This window comes from Polyodon spathula, chromosome 30, assembly GCF_017654505.1.
Source record: "Polyodon spathula isolate WHYD16114869_AA chromosome 30, ASM1765450v1, whole genome shotgun sequence".
In the NCBI taxonomy this organism is placed as follows: domain Eukaryota; kingdom Metazoa; phylum Chordata; class Actinopteri; order Acipenseriformes; family Polyodontidae; genus Polyodon; species Polyodon spathula.
The window spans coordinates 2,730,113-2,755,112 of NC_054563.1; the positions used below are offsets into that span (position 1 = coordinate 2,730,113).

Sequence of the window (25,000 nt, forward strand, 5' to 3'; positions counted from 1 at the left end):
CATGAAACAAAGTGAAGATTTCATTAGCGTTGAGGTAGTTAATGTGCTGCGCTGATGCTTATAATGCAGAAGCAGCTTGAAAGATCCCTGGTGTTCATTATCTCTACTTTGTTATGAATTAAATAAGTAGTGGAGACCATTTTCTCAATTTGGCAGTGAATTAAATAAATGTTAAGGTTTCAACGCTGCCTTTTCGCAGCTCTGTTCAGTGACTCTCCAGGATTTCTGCTTGCAATGCTCTAACAGAGCTGAGTGACCCAACCTGGGGGTGTGTGGGCCAGGGAAGGGTAGTCAGGGTCATCTCGCTCTCCAAATATATGTCTGCTTTCTGCCCTGACACCTAGCAGAGAACCAGGCCTCAGTGACATTCTGTGCTTTGTGCTGATCCCTGACTTCAGATTAGCACTGAATTCCTGATATCTCACTGGAAGCAAAAACAACACGTTGAGCCTTCTTTGAAGCCTCTTGGCTATTCTATTATATTGTGAGCAATTCAATGGGCAATGTGATCCAAAGTAGCTAATCACTAGCTCTTACTTCTTCAAAGATGTGTTTGGCTGATCTAGCATAATATATGCATTACAGACAACTAGAACTGAAGAGCGGTTCTTAATGCAGGTAAAGCCCTGCAAAAAAGCAGTATTTGAGTAACTAATGCAGTAAGAACCACTCTGAATTATTAAAACATAATAAAGAGGCAAAATATAACTGAAAGCAACCTACTCATTAATATACTATCATGCACAGTAACAGGGATGCAAATAAAACTCGTACGTGGCAATTTCACACCTTCCAGGTTTTAATATATGCTTATTTAGCCAAAGTGTATAGGTAATAAGTTCAGGTATGTCTAATTAGCCCCATAGGAAAGCCAGAAATGGGTCAAACTGCTATGCTCGGGCAGTCTTCCATCCTTGAGTAATCCATGAGCCCCCACCCAACCTCTTTGTTTTTAAAGGGTTGAATGCTGGTTTGATGCTGCTAAAATATCTCTCTCTCTCTCTCTCTCTCTCTCTCTCTCTCTCTCTCTCTCTCTCTCTCTCTCTCTCTCTCTCTCTCTCTCTCATACAGTCCCCCCATTCATCCAGCCCTTCGAGTTCCCGCGTTTCTCCATTGGCCAGCGTGTCTTCATCCCGTGTGTGGTCGTCTCAGGGGATCTACCAATCGCCATCACCTGGCAGAAGGACGGCCGGCCAATCCCAGCCAGCCTGGGCGTCACCATTGACAACATTGACTTCACCAGCTCTCTGCGGATATCCAATCTCTCACTGATGCACAATGGGAATTACACCTGCATTGCAAGGAATGACGCAGCTGCCGTGGAACACCAAAGCCAATTAATTGTGAGGGGTAAGCGGCTGGTTAATTGGCACACAGGGGTACAGCCTTTCCATAACAGGAGCGGAGAGGAGGAGAAACTGAAAAATTACCATTGTTTTTGTTTGCTTTGTTTTTTTTTTAAACCATATCCCCTTAAGCCATGTGAGTAACAGAATGTCAGTCAAGCTATAAATAGTTTCTGAGCCTCGTTTAGCTATGTGAAACTCAACGTAAGTATAAGATGGAAGTCCCCACATTGACCCAGCACAGTAACATGTATTTCAGTTTTGTGTATTGTATTTTTGCTCATATCACCCTGGGCTAATTGAACTTTGATATACACAATCACTGTGTCAGGCAAAAGGAGGGAAAGGAAGTACTCAATTATTTTACCCTAGATTTTCTCCCAGATTTAGAGAGCCCCATTGTATTTTCTCCTCACCGCAGCAATTCCCCACACAGCTCAGGAGAACTGAAGGTTCAGTGGGCGTCCTCCAATCCCAGTCTTCTCTTTTACACCCAGGAGCTTGAGAGCAGATGTCAGCAGGCTACAGGCCAGCCCTGCAGGTGTCAGCCTGAGCTCATTAGGCGACAGGACGGTAGAGTCTGCTGTAGCGTGATGAGGAGAAACAATCCGACTGAAGCGCCAGAGCCAATGAGACGCTCCCTCCGGAATACCCACCCTGGACTAATTCTTACTCTTTTTTATTATCTCAGTTCCTCCTAGGTTTGTGGTGCAGCCCAGTGACCAAGACGGTATATATGGGAAGGCTGTAATACTGAACTGCTCTGCAGAGGGGTACCCTGTCCCCACTATTGTATGGAAGTATTCAAAAGGTGGGTATTTTTTCTTTCATTCAGAACATCTTAATAACTAGGTTAGTATAAGTTTCATTAAAGGAATGCATCATGCTCTATTGACATAAACATACAATAATTTTCAGTAAATAATGCGCAACTTGTATGATAAAAGCAGAGGGATAAAGCAAAGAAAATGACTTTGTTGGATCAGTCATACACAGACTGTGCTTATATATACTGTATTGTCAATGTATCAATTAATCACACTTGTTATAAAGTTAGACAACTAGCTTTAGTTGTAACATCATATATGTACAATGTGATTATGTGCTACTGTATAGCACCTCCACCCATTTTTATTAACAATGGCACTGAAGTAAATGCTTACTTGCTATCAAACTTTAGTATGAATCCCATTACCTCACGTGGTAGCTGCTTACTAATTAGCACATAACAGGGTCTAAATGCAGCATCTATGCAAATAATTAGGATAAAAACAAGCCCGTTCAGGGCAAAATGTGTTGCACCGTTAGGGATCTGCTAGCTAATTTATACAGCCTCGTGGTCTATAGCTATCATTAGCATTGCAAAGCCTGCATATGACTGTACAGTGGCAGTGACTACTGTAAGGAAAACATCATTATGTGCTCGTTCACATATACACACTCCGTCCATTTACAGACCTGGTGCACCATGCTCCATTCACACCTTTCCTTTGATACCATGCTATATGCAAAGAGAATCTTAAGTCGTTTCAATATGAATGTGCTGATCGCTCGCTGCTTCCATAATCATTGCGGCAGTGTCTTTATAACCTAAATACAGTAGTGTTTTCTGGGATTTTATACAATGTCGACGTTAAGCATTTACGTGGTTATCATAGTCTTTGTTTCCATTCCAGCCAGTGCAGTCTTTGTTGTGCTGCCGATGGAAACAAGCAGACCTTCACTTTCAAACTAGGCCCAGCAGCAGATTGAACAGCAGGATTCAAACCTAGCCTTAGAGTCCCAAGCAAGGACTATTCCACTGTGCCAGCTGACCCTTTGAGGACTGACGGGGAAAGCAGGAGCGAGTGTCACCCCTCCAAGTTGAAGTCAACCGTGCTGTTTGCTGACATAGCTACATGGCTCCTGCGCTCCGCCTTTCCAGCCAGTCATCACAGGAGCAGAGGGACTTGGTTGTTTTTTAAAGCCTCAGAAGGAATCAGGCCCCCATTCAGATTAATGGTGGCTGACAGTTTTAGTTAGCCTTTTGATGACAGCGACTTTGCTGCACACTCACCGGAGATGTACCTCCAATTTGTCTGCCAGCTGCTCCGTACGGGGGTCTCCAGGTCTCTCTGTCTGAAGAGAGTACAGCCAATTAAAACTGTGCAGGGGAGAAGAAAAAAAAGGTCAGGAGGCATTAGCATAACAAGTAATTCTGTTCTTATTTTGCATAATACTTCAACATTTTTTTTGTTCTCTTCTAATGCAACAGAGTGTAACTACTGCCACCACTTGACCCCCAGCTAACCACAAGTACTTCACTGCATTTTGAATTAAGAACAAAAACCCACTGCCTGCTAAATGCTTCCAGTCTTTTGCTAACCTGGCTGCATACTTATGCAAAGATTGATTGATGTATTTTTTTCCAAGGGTGGCGGAGGGGTTAACTCTTTCATTTTAATTATTTGCCAATTACCAGTCTGAAGTATAACTGGGAGGACTGGAGCAGAGGTATGTCAAGTGACTAGTATTTGGAACAGCACTGCTCACATGCTGCCTCCCTTGTCTGCATCCATTGCAAATGACCCGACACCTGCATTCACAGACACCGTGCTAAAACAGAAATAGGAGAAAAGATCAAAACAACATTGTGTGCTGTAACACAGGATATAGTTAAACAGAATTTGAGTTTCCTAATATCACTACCCAATCACTGAATTTGACTTTTTTATTTTTTACCTCTTAAATATATTTTACATTGGTGCATACTGTAGCACCAACTGGTGTTACACTGTAATGCTGTAATTGTTAGTTTGTTCTGCAGGCTTCTTAATAGGAAAGACAACATCTTTGCTTTCTGCAGTCTTAAGTAGCGGTCAGACAGATAGACAGATATAGTGGTTGGACTATATATGTACATACAATCATATCCAAATCTATCTTAGTATTATTAGACAAATCAGATGCATGAAGAAATGTGTACAAAAATGCAGATCGGATAAATACATACAAAAACGCAGCCCCAAGCATACTGTACACACATTGCATGTACGGATTTATTTCAAGGTTATTCAGCCAGCAATAGGGAGATTGCTCACATGACTAAACTCGTGGTGGATTGTTCAAACAGCATATTCGGCAAGCTTTTAGTTTTTTCTTCATGAGCGAGAGTTTATATGAAAGCAAGCACAGTTAACACATTCTTCATAGCCTAAAGGTTAAAGCATAAAAAAAATACGCCATTTTAGCTTGCTAGCCACACGACAAAGGCAGGGTTTCATAAAGCATACAGATATCCCTTTGAGCTCTGACTTTGATATACTGTACACAAGCACAAGGGGGGGTGGGGGGACTGTTTAATTTAATTATATAAAATAAAAATAATAACCTTACATTCAAATTTATTTTCCTTGTAGAAAAAAAAGCTACTGGTAAAAATATGATGTGAGTTTCAAATCAGTAGGCATGGCAACAAAAACCGCCTCTTTTGCATAGCGGTTTAGACGCTCACTTGCGATGCACAGGGTCACCAGTTCGCGCACAGCCTCTGCGCTGTCACTTTATCAAACAGCTTTTGTTCCGGCAGGCGTCGAGTGATATGAGATGGTGCTGTATCATCCTGTACGGAGAAGGATGAAGGTGAGGAGAAGGTGCTGTATCATCCTGTACGGTCCCTGTTATTTGAGATGCCTATGCAGGAGGTGCTGTATCATCCTGTACGGTCCCTGTTATTTGAGATGCCTCTGCAGGAGAAGGTGCTGTATCATCCTGTACGGTCCCTGTTATTTGAGATGCCTCTGCAGGAGAAGGTGCTGTATCATCCTGTACGGTCCCTGTTATTTGAGATGCCTATGCAGGAGGTACTGTATCATCCTGTACGGTCCCTGTTATTTGAGATGCCTATGCAGGAGGTGCTGTATCATCCTGTACGGTCCCTGTTATTTGAGATGCCTATGCAGAAGGTGCTGTATCACCCTGTAGGGTCCCTGTTGTTCAGTGCTGTTTTCCTCTCCCCCCAAGGTGCTGGTGTTCCCCAGTTCCAGCCCATTGCTCTGAACGGCAGGATTCAGCTCCTCATCAATGGCTCTCTGCTCATTAAGCACGTGGTGGAGGAAGACAGCGGCTATTACCTGTGCAAGGTCAGCAACGACGTGGGAGCTGACGTCAGCAAGTCCATGTACCTCACTGTCAAAAGTAAGAGGCAGATACAAACAGCACAGTTCATCTGGGACACCTGTTACTGATTGTTTTAGTGTTCCTCCTCTTTCACAGGGACTTCCATTAACAAGATACACTTAAATCATGTAAGAATTCAGATATTTCTGAGGTTGAGTTTTAAGCATGTGAGTAAGGGTTTGTTTCACATGCTCGGGAGTGCTGGCTAGGAGAAATAGAATCCTCTGTGAGAATCATAGTGTATCCAGCGCATGCTCCCTCCTGCAGCAATGCTGGTGCTCTGGTTGAAATGAATGGCAGATTGTGGGAGAACAAGCAGGGAGCATGATCTGCAGAGCAGAGAGTACAGACACAGCTCTGTATCCAAGGAGAATCCGGACCCAACAGGACACTCATCAATCACTGGAAACACTTCATGAAAAAGATTTGACAAACTGAAAGCACACTCTTTTAATAATTAGCTGATAATTCATTGTAATAATTTTTATTAAAATAGCGAGTTTTCAGTTTACTGTATATATATATACTGTATATGTGTGTGTATTTATACACAGACTATTTCTGCTGTATGGACACACAGGACCCAGCAAAATTCAGTCGGTCTATAGTGGTAAATTCTAATTGAAGACAGTTATACTGCAGTTACAGTGCATCTAAAATGCAGCCCAATGCCACTCCCTTGTTGTATCAGTTTATTCCAGTACTTTATCTGCACTTGTTTCTCGTACGGGTGAAATCACACACTGTAATCCTCAAGCCTGTTGTTGCATGAGATAAAGCAGCCGATGCAGGGGAATGAATGAGCTGCGGGGAGATGAAAGCAGGCAGATTAAACGTGATCGAGCCGTGCAGGCCTAGATTTCAGCAGGCTGTTTGTGTGGAACGCACCTGCCAACGACACGCTGCAAGCACTAAACTACTAGTGCCCCTCGTTTTGAGCATTGATTCTGTGCTTCACAAGGTCTTTCTCCTTCCCTGACATGAAGAACGTGAGGGGCGAGGCGTGTCAATCGCTAGCTCACTGGGGGTCTCCTTAGACACATGATACTTTGGTTGGGCATTAAAACTGTACAGCTATGACCAAAAGTTTTGCATCACCTAGAATTTTAGGATTGAGACATAATTTAAAAAAAAGAAGCTGTTGGAACACAGTCTTTTATTTAACAGCATGTAATCAAAGAAACTACTAAATGTATCGCAAAAGTCTGTCGGAAGCCATAATAGTAGTAATTTCAAGTTAGATTTCGAAATGTCACATTTTTACACTTTTGTCATTTTGTCGTTAAGTGTATGGAAAACTGCAAAGCGGTATGTGATGCAAAAAATGTTAACGTAACATTATTTAGCAGGTTTCATTCGACTTTATGAAGCAAAATGAGTTCATTCTAATAGGGTGCTGCAAAACTTTTGCCACAGCTGTACATTTGCCTTGCATCTTATATTGGGAGAAAGGACCGTTTTAATTATGAGTTATAATGGGGCATTGGGAGCTCAAATATATGGCATGCCACTGGAGTACAAGCTAGCTAAGCTGTCCAGTAATACAGCGAGTGTGACTGATATTACTGCATTGCCCCAACCCAGTGTCATATGATGGATACTTGACAATACAATGTACACATGCTATATATTGAGAGAATGTAGGTAGGACCAGAACAGTTGAAAGTTCCCATTGAATGGCATGAGGATATCTGTTCAATGCCAGGAGGTTAGGACTGATGCAGATGCAGAGAGAAATGATTAGAAGTCAATACTGTAAAATGTAATCAATTACAATGACATTGAAATCAACTTGCTCTTTAGCATATGCTGCTGTGTGATAATATAGTGCCACACATACTCTGCTGTGAGATGGCTGCCTTTCTCACTTTCTCCAGCGCAAGGAGGTCAAGCTGCTCGAGTCATTAAACACGGATGAATTTGAAAACCTCCCTGGTTTGAACCGAGTAAGGAAATCACTGGGCTCTGTTTCTGAGTGCATCAGCCTCTGATGCTGCTGTCAGCGTGGGGACACTGAGATGTCAGACACCGCAGGTTCTTTACAAAAATCATGGAATAGTGATGCAAGTTCAAGACTTGCAAGCACACACAGTCTTACTCACTGCTCATTGAAAGAGGGATAAGGGTAACTGCACCTTTTGGATTGCTTCCAAATAGATGGATCAGATCAGTGTTGGAGAAGTTATTGACGGACAGTGCTCGTGGTGGAGCCTGTGCCGTGCACCAGTTCTAACTGTGGTCTTTTCGAGAGGATTTTTTTGCATTGTGCACAGTGCTAGCCATTGGCTTTTTGAGGTAATTGCAGGAAGAATCAAAAAAGAAAAGTCAAATGTGAATTTTCTGCACACTCATGATAGATAGATAGATATATAGATAGATAGATAGATAGATAAACCAGTGTTTTTGTTTGCAAGGTAAAGTGGGTGAATCAAGTCGACACATCCCCTAATAAATAGCATTGTGATGATTAAACCTAATTTGGTATTGAGAGTATAAAAAAACAAAAAAAACAGGGAGTCTTATTATGTGCGCCCCTCGTATGTGGCCTCTTGGTTAGCTCAGGCTGCTCACCCCTGGCGTGGGGCACTAATAGCTGAACCTGGTGACTGGATTGTCCCCTCTGAACAGAGTGATGGAGTGCGGCTGCCACCTCTTCTTCCTGCAGTGTTTCGAGGCAGTCACTTCCTGGATACAGAGTGTGCTGCTGGTGAACTGTGCGTTTAGTATTGTGCAGCCAAGACTTATCTCCCCTCCATTAAGCCCTGAACTCTTTATTCAAGGAGAGGATACCATGTGGAAAAGTAAGCTCCAAGCTACAAGAGACTGCAATCTCTCTCTCTCTCTCTCTCTCTCTCTCTCTCTCTCTCTCTCTCTCTCTCTCTCTCTGATTTGTGTTTACTATATAATGGGCTGCTCTTTCAAGCCTTGTTACTCATTTGCCACAGACTTCCTAATCCCCTTAACAGCAGGTTCACCAGGACAAAAACCAAAAATAAAATCCACAAATGCAGAAAAAGACTTCCTGTGTCTCATTTGGAACGTATTTGACATCTACTTTTACAACAGCAACATATTCTTAAAACAAGCACCTTTTTTCAAAGGAAACATAGCTTTTGAAAACATCAGCTCTGTTCACGAGGTTTCGAGACTTTTGTATCTCGACTAGATAATAGTCCCAGTTTTAAATAAATAAAAAAATAAAAAGTACAATTGTAGCAATACCCCAACTATTACTACTGTATTTAGTACCAACGCCTAAATATTTCCGGGTGTCTACAGTGATGACTGCCAAAGCTGGTACAGCAGAGTCAGGTCGGGTACAATCAGCAACTGGAGCTGGAATAAAACTGGAACCCAGGAGTGAAGAAGCTTCCCCGCCGCCTCGCCAACCCCGTCCTGTGCCACCCAACCTACCCCTCTGCACGGGATACTGTCTCGTCCTGTGCCACCCAACCCACCCCTCTGCACGGGATACTGTCTCGTCCTGTGCCACCCAGCCCACCCCTCTGCACGGGATACTGTCTCGTCCTGTGCCACCCAACCCACCCCTCTGCACGGGATACTGTCACGTCCTGTGCCACCCAACCCACCCCTCTGCACGGGATACTGTCTCGTCCTGTGCCACCCAGCCCACCCCTCTGCACGGGATACTGTCTCGTCCTGTGCCACCCAACCCACCCCTCTGCACGGGATACTGTCTCGTCCTGTGCCACCCAACCCACCCCTCTGCACGGGATACTGTCTCGTCCTGTGCCACCCAACCCACCCCTCTGCACGGGATACTGTCTCGTCCTGTGCCACCCAACCCACCCCTCTGCACGGGATACTGTCTCGTCCTGTGCCACCCAGCCCACCCCTCTGCACGGGATACTGTCTCGTCCTGTGCCACCCAGCCCACCCCTCTGCACGGGATACTGTCTCGTCCTGTGCCACCCAACCCACCCCTCTGCACGGGATACTGTCTCGTCCTGTGCCACCCAACCCACCCCTCTGCACGGGATACTGTCTTGTCCTGTGCCACCCAACCCACCCCTCTGCACGGGATACTGTCTCGTCCTGTGCCACCCAGGCCACCCCTCTGCACGGGATACTGTCTCATTCTGTGTCTCCAGTTGATCAGCCCCCCTCCCCGCCCGTTCAATTAAAGAGAGCGTCTTATCAAGTCAGAGCAGGGGCCTCCCCGATGAGCCTCTTTCTGTTTGAGCCAAATAAAAAACCCCTCTGGCTCCAAGACACATGGCACACACACACACTGAGCCCCAGCACGGCATCTGTGTACAGAGCCCTGAACATAAACACACGTCGGGCCCTTACTGGAAACTCAGCCTTCATTTTCATCACAGATTGGCTAAAGGAGAATAAAAAGTTGCTGCGCTTTTCGTTATTACAAAATCATAGCTCCCACGCAGACCCTATGAATTTACACTGCATACGTACTGGCAGGACTGTTTGCACCAATTGTACAGGTTCGGATTTTTCTTTTTCAGTCTCACGTAAGGTTGGGCTCATTTCATATTATTTATTCGGTTGCTTTTGTTTTCTCCCATATAAATTTATAGCATAATATAGTGCCAATGGGTATCTGATATTATTATTATTATTATTATTATTATTATTATAGTCTTCAATAGTCTCAACAGTAGTTGTAGTACTGTACTGTACTACTACAGTACTGCTACAGTACTGCTACAGTACTACGGTAACTCACTTGCTGTCCAGCCTGCTGGGCCCTTATTCATACATGCATTTTGTACGTGATTTAGTTTGGGTTTTGTGTTGGTTTGATGCAAGACGTGCACACTGCTCGCCGTACCATGTCAAAACAAAGGAAGGTTACATCATTTCTCTCACCGGAGGCTCTGGTATTTAATGTCACAGAAGGCATGACACTAAGCTCTTACCGGCAACACACTGAGATTTCAGGGGCCCTGGACTGGTATCTCAGGGAAAAGCTCCACAGTGTCTGACGAGGGAGGTGGGGAGCACCGCAGCATTTTCTTCCAGGGAGTTACTAATGACTGAATGACAACACTGCTGCATTCATGGGGTGTGGCAGAGCGGGCTCGCGCTTCTCTTAACCACGCCCCCTGAAGCACTTGTTGGTATAACCCATCCCACCCCCTCAGTCTCTCTGGTTTTGTCCTAATGAGATCCTCCCACTACGAGCGTGGAACATGCTCGCAGTGCTGCTAGCTGCCTCTTCAAACCATCAGCACAGGCTTTCATTTAAAGGCCTGCACTTTAATCACCCATCATGTGTCATTACTACAGCAGACGGCTTCTGCCCGCGGGACACAGGACCGCGAATAAATTGTGCTGAAAGTTGCTTGAGCAATCCTTTGTTGATTTTCCTTTACAGCTATTCAACTGCAGTTCAGCCTTCATAACAACACTGTGCCTGTGGCGCTGTGTTGAAATGAAAGCTGATGTATATTGCAGCATGCCCACCCCAATACATCCTTAGTTATAGAATATTGTTAATGGCACCATACGGTAACACAATAAACCAATGAAGCGCTGGCCCAGGAGTTGTTTCATCTTCAGTGGAGATGTGAGCCAAAATGAAGGTATTTTAACAACGAGGACAGCGGGACTGTGACGAAATTAAAAGTGATCTCTCTCTCTCATAGCTAGCAGGTTTAGCGTTCTGTCGGCAACTGGCTTTGCTGAAAGCCTGTTCCCTTTTTTAAAGTGGTACTGCACGGTCTCCACAGCTCAGTGCTGCAGGGCTGATGCTGCGGTCAGTGTCACCCAGGACTCATCCTGACCGCACACAAACTTACCAGCTAGCTAAAAAGAGTCGCTCTGGCCTTCCACAGCTAACCTTTAATCAAGCTCTGGAGTGGCATCAAATAATACACTTGCGTGTCACGCAGAGGTTTTGATGCTGTGAGTGATGTATATCACAAGCCGAATGATATTGTGGGCAGCTTGCTTTTCATAACAGGTTTTGTAAAATGTTTGATTATGAAATAATTTATATCAGCAGCTTGCAGCTTATTAATACAGTATAAGAGACTTTGAGGGAATTTTATTTTTTTTCCTGCAAAATAAGTAACAAACAGCTTGAGAAACTCTGAAACTCCATGACTTAGCTGTAAGGTTTATGTTTTTTCTCCAACAGGCGTTTTGTCTCCTTTTAAAACAACAATTCTTGCTGTAGCCTGCTAAGTGATGAATCATAGATTAAGGCTGTGTATGAGGTGGACCTCAGTGGAACAGTATGGCCCCATTGTCAGTATACAATTTACATTAAAGAGGATGTTCTGTGACCTGGATAGATACAGTTTATATGAGGTAATATGAAGTGAATATAAATGCTTTTGGGTTACAACTATAAACAGTTTTTCCTTTCTTTACTGGATACCATATACAACAGTCAATGTTCACACATAATTGTGCTTCAAAAGAGGCTTGTTTTTGTGCAGTGAGTGCTAGCCATGCCTTATGAATGTGATGCTCTTCCACTGGTTGCTGCTGCATTATTAGTATTATTTGTATTGCTGCAGTGACGTGGCCTACATGCGAGCCGAGCCTGTGGCGCTGTGATGAAATGGAAGCTGAAGGGTATTGTCTTCTTGAGGAGCCAGTTCACCCGGGTCAGCTGTCACTGCGACACAGAGCCCCTGGTGCAGGCTGTGTCACAGGCTCCTGCACTCTGCCTCCTCACAGGACTGGGGATATGAGCACTGGCCCTTTTATTAGGGCTTGTTTGTTTGTTTCAGCATTTAGGTGCTGCATGCGTATAGATTTTTGTAGCATGTGTCACTGCTTAATTAGTACAGCTTTCTTTTTTGAAACCTAGACTCCTGAAACCTAGTCTCCTGAAACCTAGTTTCCTGAAACCTAGACTCCTGAAACTGTGTTTTGTTGCCTCTTCTTTAAATTCACTTGCTAACCTAAATATTTCTGCCCGTTATCACATTGAGAGTTGGAAGCGGATGCCCCATTAACAGTTCAATTTTATTTATTTTTTTTACTGATTGTCTGCGGGCCTGGCTGGCAAGGCACACAGCAGTGACCAACATGCCTCATTAAGTACCAGGAGTTGCAGGGTTAATAAAAAAAAAACACGTAGATTAATGCTGTATCCCAGCAAAGAGCTGTAATTAGTTAACGAGGGAATGAGTTCTCCGCAGCATTGGCCTAATTAGGAGAGACGGAGGCCCAGGCTGAAGTAACTGTGTCTCTTTCCTCTCTTAGTCCGCAGAATAATTAACAGGTTTTATGTTCAGCCTCTTTCTCCTCACTAATCACATTTAGGTTGTGTTTTTATATATCAGTATTTTATTTCTCCTCTCTTTTTTTTACCCCCCCCCCCCCAAAAAAAAAAAGGTAATTATGACACTAATAGCTCTTTTGAGATGATTCCTAGTGAAATATAATTTATTCATTATTATCCTTCCTTTACATAAGGGAGCTGTGTGCAAGGGTTGCAATTTATTATTATGTCCTAAAGTTATTTTTTTATTGTTATTATTATTATTATTATTATCACACATTTCATAATGAGTAGCTTTGAGGAGATTAAGCCTGTACTTCAGCATCGTTAATGAAGATCAGGTGCTCTTTGCTCCAGCACAGAACAGGGGCACCACTCTGAGATTACACCCCCTCACCTTTTTTCATGTAATTATATCATAGAGATCTTCTAGATGGGCTTGCAGTTATAATTAAGAATGTGCCTGGCTGCCGTCTGCCTGTATTAAACCATGTGCTGAGTAGCGCGAGTGTGAGCTCCTCACTCCTCTGGGGGTGTGGGTACCTCATTCTGACCCACTCCTGGAGTATCTTATTGCTATTATACACAGCAAACGTACATTTAAATGCAGTCAGCGGCCACATTCCAAGCCAGTAATGCACTGCTTTTGGCCCCCTGATAAATCGCTGTAATTGAGAAAAAGTATTACCAACGTACTGCTGCTGCTGCTGCTGCTTCAGCTATGGCTAAATGCTTTGCATCACCCTATAGAGTTGTGCTTCATGAAGTCGAACGAAACCTGCTGAATGATGTTACGTTAACATACTGAGTCACAGACCGCGTTGTAGTTTTCCATATACTTAACGAAAAACTGACAAAAAAATTAAAATGTGGCATTTCGAAATCAAGCATGAAATACTGTGCTACTATTATGGCTTCCATAATTTAGATCTCTTATTTACGTGATGTTAAATAAGAGATCTAAATTATGTTCATGTTTTGTTTTTTTGGTTTTTTTTAATTATGTCTCAGTCCTAAAATTCTAGGTGAAGCAAAACTTTTGGCCTGAGCTGTATTTGTTAATTTACATTAATTTTACAATGAATTCCTGATCATGTTATTCAGAATTCATATTAGACATAGCGAGCTATGTTCACAAAAAAAATCCCCTTTGTGCTTGATTTGCACCTTTGTAAAAAACAAAAAACAAACTGCTAATGTTATAGAACTAGCAAAAAAAAAAACCAAAAAAACGTATGTGCATGAGGAAGCAATGAGATGATCTTCCTTAGTCGTTTGTTTGGTTTTGCATTAAATGGTCTTAACTTTGGACCTTGTGTGCATGTTTCCTCCACGGTTATCATAGCTTCTGTTATAAAGGTTTGCTTTCAGAGGAAATCTATAGAAGGCTTTAAACATAGTTGGATGCTGATGGAATGGGCTTCAAAAATAAATCAATAAAAGGTTCATTTTCTAAGCTTTAGCAAAGGTCGCACACAAACCCAAACTGGAGCGTACCGTAACTGCGATATAAACAAGGCCTTGGGGTTGCTACGCTTTCTTGGGCGTCACCTCCACTTGTCAGCGTGCACACTGGGTAATGTAGTATGATGGCAGGATGATGCAACATTGAGGTACATTAAAACATGGTCATAGCCCGTGTCTGCTTCAATGCAGAGGGACGGGATGAAGGGGACTTTAATTCATGCTGATTCTAATGCAACCAGGTAACAGTGACACTGTTACCTCACTATGAAAAAGAAGAATAGGTGCAGTAAGAGGGTCCTGATAGAAAACAAAGATCTATCCCTAAATCTATAGTGCTGTACACAGGCAGTAGAGCATTCAGCTATAAAGCCCTTAGATCTGTAAGGCAAGTACCAACAGTCTAGCTCAATGGTACTCAACTCTGGCCCTCGAGATCTATTCCAGTCCTGGTCTTTAGTCCAACCAGGTCCTAAATTAGTTAGTTGCCTCTTAGGAGCTTCAATTAAGTACATTAGAACCTGCTTAGAGTAAAAACCTGGACTGGATTAGATCTGAAGCGCCAAAGTTGAGTACCACTGGTCTGGCATGTACAACTTACATAATTTCGCTCTGTCTCACTGTTATATTGTTTTATTGTTCTCCTGTATTGCTTATTGCTACTTCTTTTCATATTCATCAATGTTTTTATCTATGTGAAAGGCACGATATAAATAATAAAGATTGATTGATTGATACTGTAGGATCCATTTGAGTTCGTCTGGACTTCTTGCCAGGCTAAACGAGTGGGCAGAACAGCAGTTTAATTCCACTATGATTTCACTTGTCGTTCATCAGGAGATCGTATTTCATGCCTTTTTAGCTCAGAACTGTGTGCTTATAGACTCAAGATGCTTTGCTTAAAAGTATACTTATTTGCATGAACGGGCAGGGAATGAAAACCATTAGTGTCCCAGCATGCACTGCTCCCCCCCCGCCCCCCGCTCTCTCTAGTTCCATGTGTTTTGTTGGAGCTCTTGGGTGCACTTCTGCTTCATTTAAACCTGTCAATACTTCAATTACAGCCTGCTTCCCTTCCCTCAGGGAGGGACATGTGCACATGTTGTTCTCTGGGGTTTGCAGCTCTGCGTTCTACTGCAAAGTAACATGTGTGTGCACTGGTAGCATCCAATTTAACACAAAAGTAACCTACCGATTTGTCTGTCACTTATTTAAAACAGGGTTGTGAGTGTGTGTAAAAGGCAGGGTCGTGTGTGTGTGTGTAAAAGGCAGGGTTGTGTGTCTGTAAAAGGCAGGGTTGTGAGTGTGTGTAAAAGGCAGGGTTGTGAGTGTGTGTAAAAGGCAGGGTCGTGTGTGTGTGTAAAAGGCAGGGTCGTGTGTCTGTGTAAAAGGCAGGGTTGTGTGTCTGTGTAAAAGGCAGGGTTGTGTGTCTGTGTAAAAGGCAGGGTTGTCTGTACTTGGCTCATTTGCATAGTGGTTAACATGCTTGCAGGGTGCTGGGTTGCTGGTTTGTGACCAACCTCCGCCTGTTACATTTGGAAGATTGATTTAAAAGCACCATGAAACAGGGAGATAAAGTGATAAAGCAGTGCTATATTCATTGGTTGCTCCCCCTCCTTCTGTGACTTCACTTCATACCCGTCTCATTGATCCACTGCTATTCCACTGATGTCCAATGCTGTGACCTTTGAACTGAATGATTTAAATTCATCGATAATCACACAGAGTGAGACCCTGCTCAAGGATGGCTCCGTCAGCCTTCTGAGCCACCCAGACTCCAGTCAATGTGATTACCGTCCCCCCTTGTCATGCAGAATAAATCAGCCTCCTTTTCAGTACCACCGCTCGAATCTGCTTCACAGTGAATAAGATATGAACCATAAACGTTTGCAGTCCTTTGCCTGGCACATTCAATCACGTCAGAGGCCTGCCGAGCAGCCAGGCGCTCGAGACACTGCCAGTCTTCTCCGAGCGTTACATCAAACAGCCCCGCCGCGGCTGCGGGAACGGGGCAGGGTAGTGATGGGGGAGAAGGGGCTGTGTTTGATTAACACAGATTACACTGTGTAACAAAATTTTTTTTTTTTTGTTCCTGGGTAGTAAGTGTTATTTCCTAATTGCCTATGCCTCAAAAGTATAGAAAATGGCTATTATTCCCCACAAACTTTGCTTTTGTGACCAGGACAGTGATATTTTGAAATATCACTATTTCCAATGAGAAAACGGGAGTTTTTGTGTCTTTTCGTTCACATAAAGCAGTGAGTAAGTAAATTTACAGTATAATCGTAAATCTCGAAAAACTACTCACTTCTAAATCTTTTGTAGTTATTTTTGTATTACTTTAGTATAAATAAATGTTAATTTGGATTCATATGTTGTTTTTTTCTGACTTTATGTGAACGAAATAGAGATAGTTATTGAGCAATACTTGTATTTATAGAGTCTTATCAGCAGCAGTAGTGACTACATTGGGTCACACATAGAACAAACAATTAATGCCACTAAATTCGTTGCTGTCTTTGACCTGTGATCTGACATTAATATATTCTAAAATTGTTGTTTTCAGTTTTGCATGTTTGAAGAGCAAACTGATACAAAGTGAATCTAACCCTTTCACGCATGGCGACCTAATATAGGCACAGATAAGCAAACTCTCTTGTAGTCTTTATATGGGGACATATGGAAGATTCAGGATGGGCTCATAGGAGGATGCTATTCTCTTCCCCATATAAAGGAATGGAATAATATTGAAAAAAACTGTTCAGTGAAAAATCTATTCATTATGTGTCCAAAACTACTTTTGTTCAGCTGTTTTCAGTATTTCATGCTAATCAAAAAGAATAATGCAGTACCTGATCTTTAATATCCAGCGCAAAACCCACAAAGCCCATCATTCTGAATGACAGCACTGTGTTAAGCAGGCATTCAAAAAAGCTAAAAGCTAATTCAGCACTGTTGCGTGTTTAAGAGCTATAGATGTTGTTAAGCATGCAGTATGAAATCCCTAAACACGGAACGCTGTAAACATGAAAAATAATAACTGCAGCACAAACTGCAGACACACGGAGGGGTGTTAAACAGGAAAGCTGTTGAGAGTGGAGTGCGCGCTGTATAAACCCTTCCTTTCACAGCTCTGTAAAGACGATGGCTGTGAATCTAACCTGTTCCAGAGTGCAGCTCTTGTACTGGAAGCACACAGGTTGATTTTCTGTCGTATCGTTTCAGTCCCTGCCATGATCACCTCTTACCCCAACACCACGCTGGCGACGCAGGGACAGAAGAAGGAGATGAGCTGCACGGCGCACGGGGAGAAGCCCATTATAGTGCGCTGGGAGAAGGAAGACCGCATCATTAACCCTGAGATGTCACGCTATATTGTTTCCACCAAGGAAGTGGGGGATGAGGTCATCTCCACTCTCCAGGTGCAGTATGGCTTTGTGAAAATCACCACTCTCGCATAGATTTCCAGTACACCTATGACTAAAAGTTTTGCATCTCCCTGTAGAATTATCTAATTTTGCTTCATAAAGGCGAATGAAACCTGCTGAATAATGTTACATTAACATATTGAATTACATACCACATTGTAGTTTTCCATATAATGAAAAATTTACAAATTAAAAAAATTGACATTTTGAAATCTAACATCAAATACTGTACGTCATTGATGGCTTCAGGTGGACTTTTGCAATATCATTTAGGTTCTTTGATTACATGATGTTAAATAAAAGTTTTAAATAATGTTCATATAGTTTTTGTTTTTGTTTTTTTTTGTTTGTTTTGTCTCAATCCTAAAATTCCAGGTGATGTGAAAAGTTTGGCCATAGCTGCATGTGTGTTTATAATTTTCAAGTCCGGTTAATGAAATTATCCATGTTTCTTTTGTGGCTCAGATTTTGCCCACAGTCAGGGAAGACTCTGGATTTTTTTCCTGCCATGCCATCAATTCTTACGGGGAAGACAGAGGCATCATTCAGCTGACAGTGCAAGGTATGTACCCTAGTGTAAACTCACTGTGTAGCTACCGTATCCTGTGTCAAAGTAAGGACTTATCCAAGCTGTATCCTGTATTTAGTTGCTCTCAAAACCCCATCCCCAAGCAGTGGCCACACTTGTATTCTGTGTGTCTTCCCACTCGCTCTTTCTAATAGTCGGTGTTCCACTATCCTGCCCTTATGAAGCTAGTATCCTGACACTGTTTCTTCATTGCCCCATCCCAGAGCCTCCCGACCCCCCGGTGGTTGAAATCCGAGAGGTTCGAGACCGCAGCATCGCCCTGCGCTGGACCATGGGCTTTGACGGCAACAGCCCCATCACCGGCTATGACATTGAGTGCAAGAACAAATCCGGTAAACCCACCTGCCCTGTTGTGTATGCATTTTACCAGGGAGAAAAAACATAGTATTTACTTATTTACAAGAGTGTCCTGAAATTACTAGAATGTAGTTTATCTGGCTTTAACATTAGTGCTAACAGCAACCCACAAGATCACTAGCGACACACAGGCTTGACTCATAGAACGAGCAGATCAGGCTTGGGGGGGGGAAACAATGTTTTCACAGCAGCTTGAGTTGTCCTATCAGGATAAGTGATTCAGTACTCTCATGTGCTTACTACCAATATCTCTCTCTCTCTGTCTCTCTCTCTCTCTCCCCCAGACACCTGGGATTCAGTCCAGAGAACCAAAGATGTTTCCCCTCAGCTGAACCAGGCCACGATCATCGACCTCCACCCTTCCTCCACATACAACATCCGCATGTACGCCAAGAACCGCATCGGCAAGAGTGAAGCCAGCAATGAGCTCAGCATCACTACTGATGAAGCAGGTACTTGTCTCGCTGGCTCTTACACCCTGCTGCACTGGCAAGGGTAATGAACAGAGCATTGGCCCCCATCCTTACAAGTACCTGCATTTCACTGAGAGATGAGTATAACTCTGTGTGGCAGAGCAAAGCTCTGCCCTTTTAAATTGGCAGGGATGGGGTTAACTTCCCCTGCCTGCCTGGGTTTATTATGTTCAGGTGGCTGGGGTTGATTAGTTGATTAGGTTGATTAACGATCAATCAGCGCCCAGCCACCTGATATAAAAGGAGGCCTCAGCTTCTCATTTGGGAGAAGGGAGCTGAGGAAGCAGGTTGGTGTTTGTTTTGTGGTTTTTTGAATTTTCTAAATCCAGTGAAGGCATTGCCCAGCCTGGAAACTTTATTTTTGTGAGTTTTGTTTTTGCTTTATTTGTGTTTGAGTATCTGTTATTTTGCCCTTGTGCACTTTATTTTTGTTTATTTATAATAAAATAGTTATTTTTTTGAACTGCAGTCTGTCTCTGGGCCTCTATCCACTCGCCAGCCTGCCACATTTGGTGTCAGAAGTGGGATAGCGCCACCTAGAGTCTCAGAGCAGTATTTATTTTTTTTTTGAGAAAAAAAAAAAAATGGGAAAGAAGAGCAGACAGTGGAAAAGGCAGGACAAGCAGCAGCTGAAGAAATGTAAGCTGCTGCAGCCACCGCTGGAGGACCCGGCCAGCCTCTTCCCCTGGTGTTCCTGGTGTGGGAAGGAGGACCATCGTTGGCGGTCCTGCCCAGACGTGCCACCGGCAAACTGGTGTGGCCGGTGTGAGGAGGACGGCCACAACTGGGCAGGATGCCCCTACAACCAGGCCCAGGAAGAGGTGCCGTGTTCACCCCGGGCATCAGGGGCCACCCCACTACCTCCAGCACCACCACCTTCACCACCGTCCCAGGAGATCTGGGACTGGTTGATGCACCCTGAGGCAGACCTCGTCCACGATCTCCCCATAGTTATCAACACGCTGTGGCGTCGAGATGGGGAGAGGTGGGAACAGTGGGAGGAACAGCACCACCCGGCCTCCTTCCCAGAGGTTGCCCTCATGGTGGTTAATTACCTGGCGGTAGACATGGGAGATCCACCGGTCACTCCAATAAAGAGAGGTGAGCCGCCTTCCCGAGAGCCAGAGAGGGGTGAGCCGCCTTCCCGGGAGCCAGAGAGGGGCGAGGAGCTGCCGTCGCTCCCAGAGCCAGAGAGGGGCGAGGAGCTGCCGTCGCTCCCAGAGCCAGAGAGGGGCGAGGAGCTGCCGTCGCTCCCAGAGCCAGAGAGGGGCGAGGAGCCGCCGTCGCTCCCAGAGCCAGAGAGGGAGGAGGAGCCGCCGTCGCTCCCAGAGCCAGAGAGGGGCGAGGAGCCGCCGTCGTCCCCAGAGCCAGAGAGGGGCGAGGAGCTGCCGTCGCTCCCAGAGCCAGAGAGGGGTGAGGAGCTGCCGTCGCTCCCAGAGCCAGAGAGGGGTGAGGAGCTGCCGTCGCTCCCAGAGCCAGAGAGGGGTGAGGAGCTGCCGTCGCTCCCAGAGCCAGAGAGGGGTGAGGAGCTGCCGTCGCTCCCAGAGCCAGAGAGGGAGGAGGATCTGCCGTCGCTCCCAGAGCCAGAGAGGGAGGAGGATCTGCCGTCGCTCCCAGAGCCAGAGAGGGAGGAGGAGCCTCCCAGAGCCGTCGCTCCCAGAGCCAGAGAGGGAGGAGGATCTGCCGCCGCTCTCAGAACCAGAGGGAGCCGGGCCGCCGCCGCCGCCTCCGCCACCAGAGGGAGCCGGTCCGCCGTCGCCGCCTCCGCCACCAGAGGGAGCCGGTCCGCCGTCGCCGCCTCCGCCACCAGAGGGAGCCGGGCCGCCGTCGCCGCCTCCGCCACCAGAGGGAGCCGGGCCGCCGTCGCCGCCTCCGCCACCAGAGGGAGCCGGGCCGCCGTCGCCGCCTCCGCCACCAGAGGGAGCCGGTCCGCCGTCGCCGCCTCCGCCACCAGAGGGAGCCGGGCCGCCGTCGCCGCCTCCGCCACCAGAGGGAGCCGGGCCGCCGTCGCCATGCTACCTTGGACATTCGGGGCCCCCTCAACCAAAGAAGGCTTGGGGGCTCCGACATCAACCCCGCCCACCACCACCCACCATAACAGCCCACCCAAGGGACATAATTGGACTCTTGGGGGGAGGAGGGGGGGGGGGGGGGGGGGGAAGAAGGGGGGAGTTGGCCGATTGCGGCCGGTGTACGTTGTACATGGGGGGAGGTGTGTGGCAGAGCAAAGCTCTGCCCTTTTAAATTGGCAGGGATGGGGTTAACTTCCCCTGCCTGCCTGGGTTTATTATGTTCAGGTGGCTGGGGTTGATTAGTTGATTAGGTTGATTAACGATCAATCAGCGCCCAGCCACCTGATATAAAAGGAGGCCTCAGCTTCTCATTTGGGAGAAGGGAGCTGAGGAAGCAGGTTGGTGTTTGTTTTGTGGTTTTTTGAATTTTCTAAATCCAGTGAAGGCATTGCCCAGCCTGGAAACTTTATTTTTGTGAGTTTTGTTTTTGCTTTATTTGTGTTTGAGTATCTGTTATTTTGCCCTTGTGCACTTTATTTTTGTTTATTTATAATAAAATAGTTATTTTTTTGAACTGCAGTCTGTCTCTGGGCCTCTATCCACTCGCCAGCCTGCCACACTCTGTTACAGCCATGTAAGATGGCTGGCTGCACGACAGCACCTGTGCTTGTCTGTGGGGAGTGATCAGTGTTCTCTGCAGGAATTGGAATACATGGCATTTACAGCACAGTTGTATGCACTGGAATTGTGTAACAGCATGATTGTGATAAGAAAAACAATCAGATAAACTATTATACTAGGTGCTCTTGTTTTATTGTTTCCTGTTACTTTACTGTAAAGACCAATCCTGGTCTCCCACCCAGAAAAAAAAAAAAAAAAACTTACAGCAGCTCTTCAGCAGTGGTCATGTTACATGCACAGTTTATTTTGAGCAGGTTATATAGATAGGTTACAGTATATAGTGGTGATGCTCCTAAGTGCTAAGTGGTATGTGTGAGTGGTGTCACTTTAGGTGCAAAGAATAGGAAAGTGTTATTTTCTCCCCTGGCCTGGATAAATAATTGAACACTAGCTGACCCTGCAATAAAAGCCATGCCTTTCAATTCGTCACTGGCATTGTAAATGTCACACCGCATTCAATAAACTGTGTCCCACTTTCAGGCTGATTGACCCATCTAAAATGCAATCCAATCACACAGCAAGACCCCCTCCACAAAACTCCATTCTGTGTATTGATTCATCCACACGTGAATCATCACTGTTTATGCAGTGTTCTGTGTGTCTGTCTACTTATTGGTCTGTCTAAAGTTACAGTACAATCCTAAATCAATGTGCATCAGTCATATTGTTTTCATTTCTATCTATCTATCTATCTATCTATCTATCTATCTATCTATCTATCTATCTATCTATCTATCTATCTATCTAGCTATCTATCTGTCTGTCTGTCTTTTTTTGTCAATATCTCTTTTCCTGCTGTGTGTCTTGTTTCGACTGTGTAGTATATTTGAGAGTATATTGCATGTGCGTGTCTGTGTGTGAGCACTTGTATTGTGTGTATTCCTTGCCACTGTGTGTATGTATCTCTAGGTAGGGATATGATCCAGTCCTGTCTGTTGGCCTGCCTGTCTAATGTGTATACTGACCTGGTGTTCCCTGATAATCAATTTAGGCAGTAGTATATCGATGTGTGTTTAGGGGTGTTCCCCGTTTAACAGAAGTGCCTCTGAATTTAAATTCTGTCCCAAAGGGCAGTTTCAGTCCAAGGTCAACTACTTGAGACCAATCTATTGAAGAGTCTATGACAGGGCTAATTTTCTTTAGTCTGTGCCCATAGTTGGGCAGTATCAAAAATAAATGTAATTAAAATACGTATTTTCATTACATTTGTATTTTGTAATTTGTAATGAAAATGCCAATTTAGAAGTATTTTTTATTTTGTATTGAAAATTACATTTATTTCCAGAGTATTTTGCCCAACCCTGTCTGTGCCCCACACAACTGCCTGGTCTTTGTTTAAAATGACGTTTGTTTGTTTCTCCGACATACAGTCATTCACCATCACTTAGTAAACAGGATTGTGAAACCTGTTTCTAACAGTCATTCAAAGGGCCATTTGAAATGGTCGGTCTTTTTTTTACAGATTTGCCAGAGATGCAAAAGGACCGTGCGATTGTTTGAAATGTATTACTGTAAGACACATCACCCTGGGGCTCTACACAATAGCATTGTAATATCTGATAATTCTGCTGGGCAGTCAGGGGAACATGCAGTCAGAGAAAAGAAAGCAAGCTCTCCTTCACTGTCCAGTGTTTGTGACCTCCTCCTTGAGTCCACCAGTTGGTGCTGTTCTGCTGGCTGGTCAGTATACACTGTGCTTCCCAGACCCTGCTCACAGGGATTCATATTCATTGCTGTGTTTGTTTTTTCCAGCCCCCGATGGCCCCCCTCAGGATGTCCAGCTGGAGCCTGTGTCCTCGCAAAGTATTAAAGTGACCTGGAAGGTACTGTTAACTGCCAAGACCTGACTCGACTGGCTAGGTCATATTGTGTGTGTGTGTGTGTGTGTGTGTGTGTGTGTGTGTGTGTGTGTGTGTGTGTGTGTGTGCGCAAGAGGACTGTTACCAGATCAGGGGCCAGATCAGATCTTTCTGTGCATAGGGTACTGTAGATGATTTTCAATACCTTCATTAAAGATGTTTCTCATTATGGTGGGTGACACACAAGTCGTGCTGGAAATAACACTCCTGCTGCATAGCAGTGTCACCCACTGCAGGTTTTAATACAAGCTTTGTTAGCCACAGTAGCCAGGTAACAGGCTCAGGTGTGTCTAGTAAAACGAGGAATGGCTCAAACTGCTATGCAACGGGAGTCTTATTTCTGTCACAGCTGTTGGATGTTTGATTTTCATAACTTGCATTACTATTTTAAAAGACGGCGGTATATATGGTAGATCAGCTGGCAATCAGATCGATTGATTATCCCCCCGTGGCCATGTCCCTCCCCCAGGCCCCGAAGAAGCACCTCCAGAACGGGATGATCCGCGGCTACCAGATCGGCTACCGCGAGTACAGCACCGGAGGCAACTACCAGTTCAACATCATCAACCTGGAGACGACGGGGGACAGCGAGCTCCACACCCTGGACAACCTGAAGAAGTTTACGCAGTACGGCGTGGTGGTGCAGGCCTGCAACCGAGCCGGGACCGGGCCCTCCTCACAGGAGATCATCACCACGACACTGGAAGACGGTGAGTAAACCCCCTTCACATTCCCTCTCCGTTAACGACTGGAAAACGGCAGTGCACAGAGCGTGGGGTTCGGAAACAAATCCAGCCAGCACGTGGAGCTCAGGTGCAGGGAGCGGTCAGGGTTAGGGGGGTGGCTTGAGGTGTAACGATACAATAATATCACAATACGGTGTGTATCACGATAGACAGGTTGCGATACGATATCTATCACGATGCATGTGATGGACTAGATTAGATACAAATATTCAATGAGACAGGGAGTGTATGTGTCCATACCAGCTATGAAACACACTTATTCTTCATTCAGGAACCACTTGGAGATCTACAGTGAGCGCTGTTGTGCTTTTGGTCTTGTATCACAATACAAACGATGCGTATTTACAGTACGATATATATCACGTAAAGAAAGCGTCCTGATTCATCAGTACACCGCTGTGGGTGACCTGCAGTGAATGGAAGACCACTCCAGTTTGGGAACGAGACGAGGCTGTTATGCCCATCAAGGTTCGTCCCCTCTTTGGACACTATGTTCCCCAATGGCGGGTTGTGATTGAAAATCCCATTGAACAGATTTACAGATACCGCACCCACTTCTAAATGGGTTATTTCAATCAATTCTGTTCCACACTGTTTCGATTGAACACACGTTTCAAAGGACACGTCGGCCCTGCTGTGCAGGTGTCACGGGCAGTGTTGTGTGA

The 25,000-nt window shown here is 44.9% G+C and overlaps 1 protein-coding gene across 2 annotated transcripts in view; it reads left to right on the top strand.

Moving 5' to 3' along the window:
- The window catches only part of dscamb (Down syndrome cell adhesion molecule b), a 140,984-nt gene that overhangs the window by 88,143 nt on the left and 27,841 nt on the right, over window positions 1-25,000 (top strand). The window contains exons 8-16 of one of the 2 annotated variants that reach the window (XM_041233048.1): window positions 1,072-1,350; window positions 2,038-2,157; window positions 5,349-5,522; window positions 17,416-17,612; window positions 18,084-18,180; window positions 18,411-18,539; window positions 18,849-19,016; window positions 23,483-23,553; window positions 24,059-24,299. In XM_041233048.1, coding sequence (XP_041088982.1) covers window positions 1,072-1,350; window positions 2,038-2,157; window positions 5,349-5,522; window positions 17,416-17,612; window positions 18,084-18,180; window positions 18,411-18,539; window positions 18,849-19,016; window positions 23,483-23,553; window positions 24,059-24,299 — 1,476 coding nt within the window. Of the gene's footprint in view, window positions 1-1,071; window positions 1,351-2,037; window positions 2,158-3,022; window positions 4,655-5,348; window positions 5,523-17,415; window positions 17,613-18,083; window positions 18,181-18,410; window positions 18,540-18,848; window positions 19,017-23,482; window positions 23,554-24,058; window positions 24,300-25,000 lie in introns of those variants that run through there. The other variant, XM_041233049.1, reaches the window with a different exon arrangement.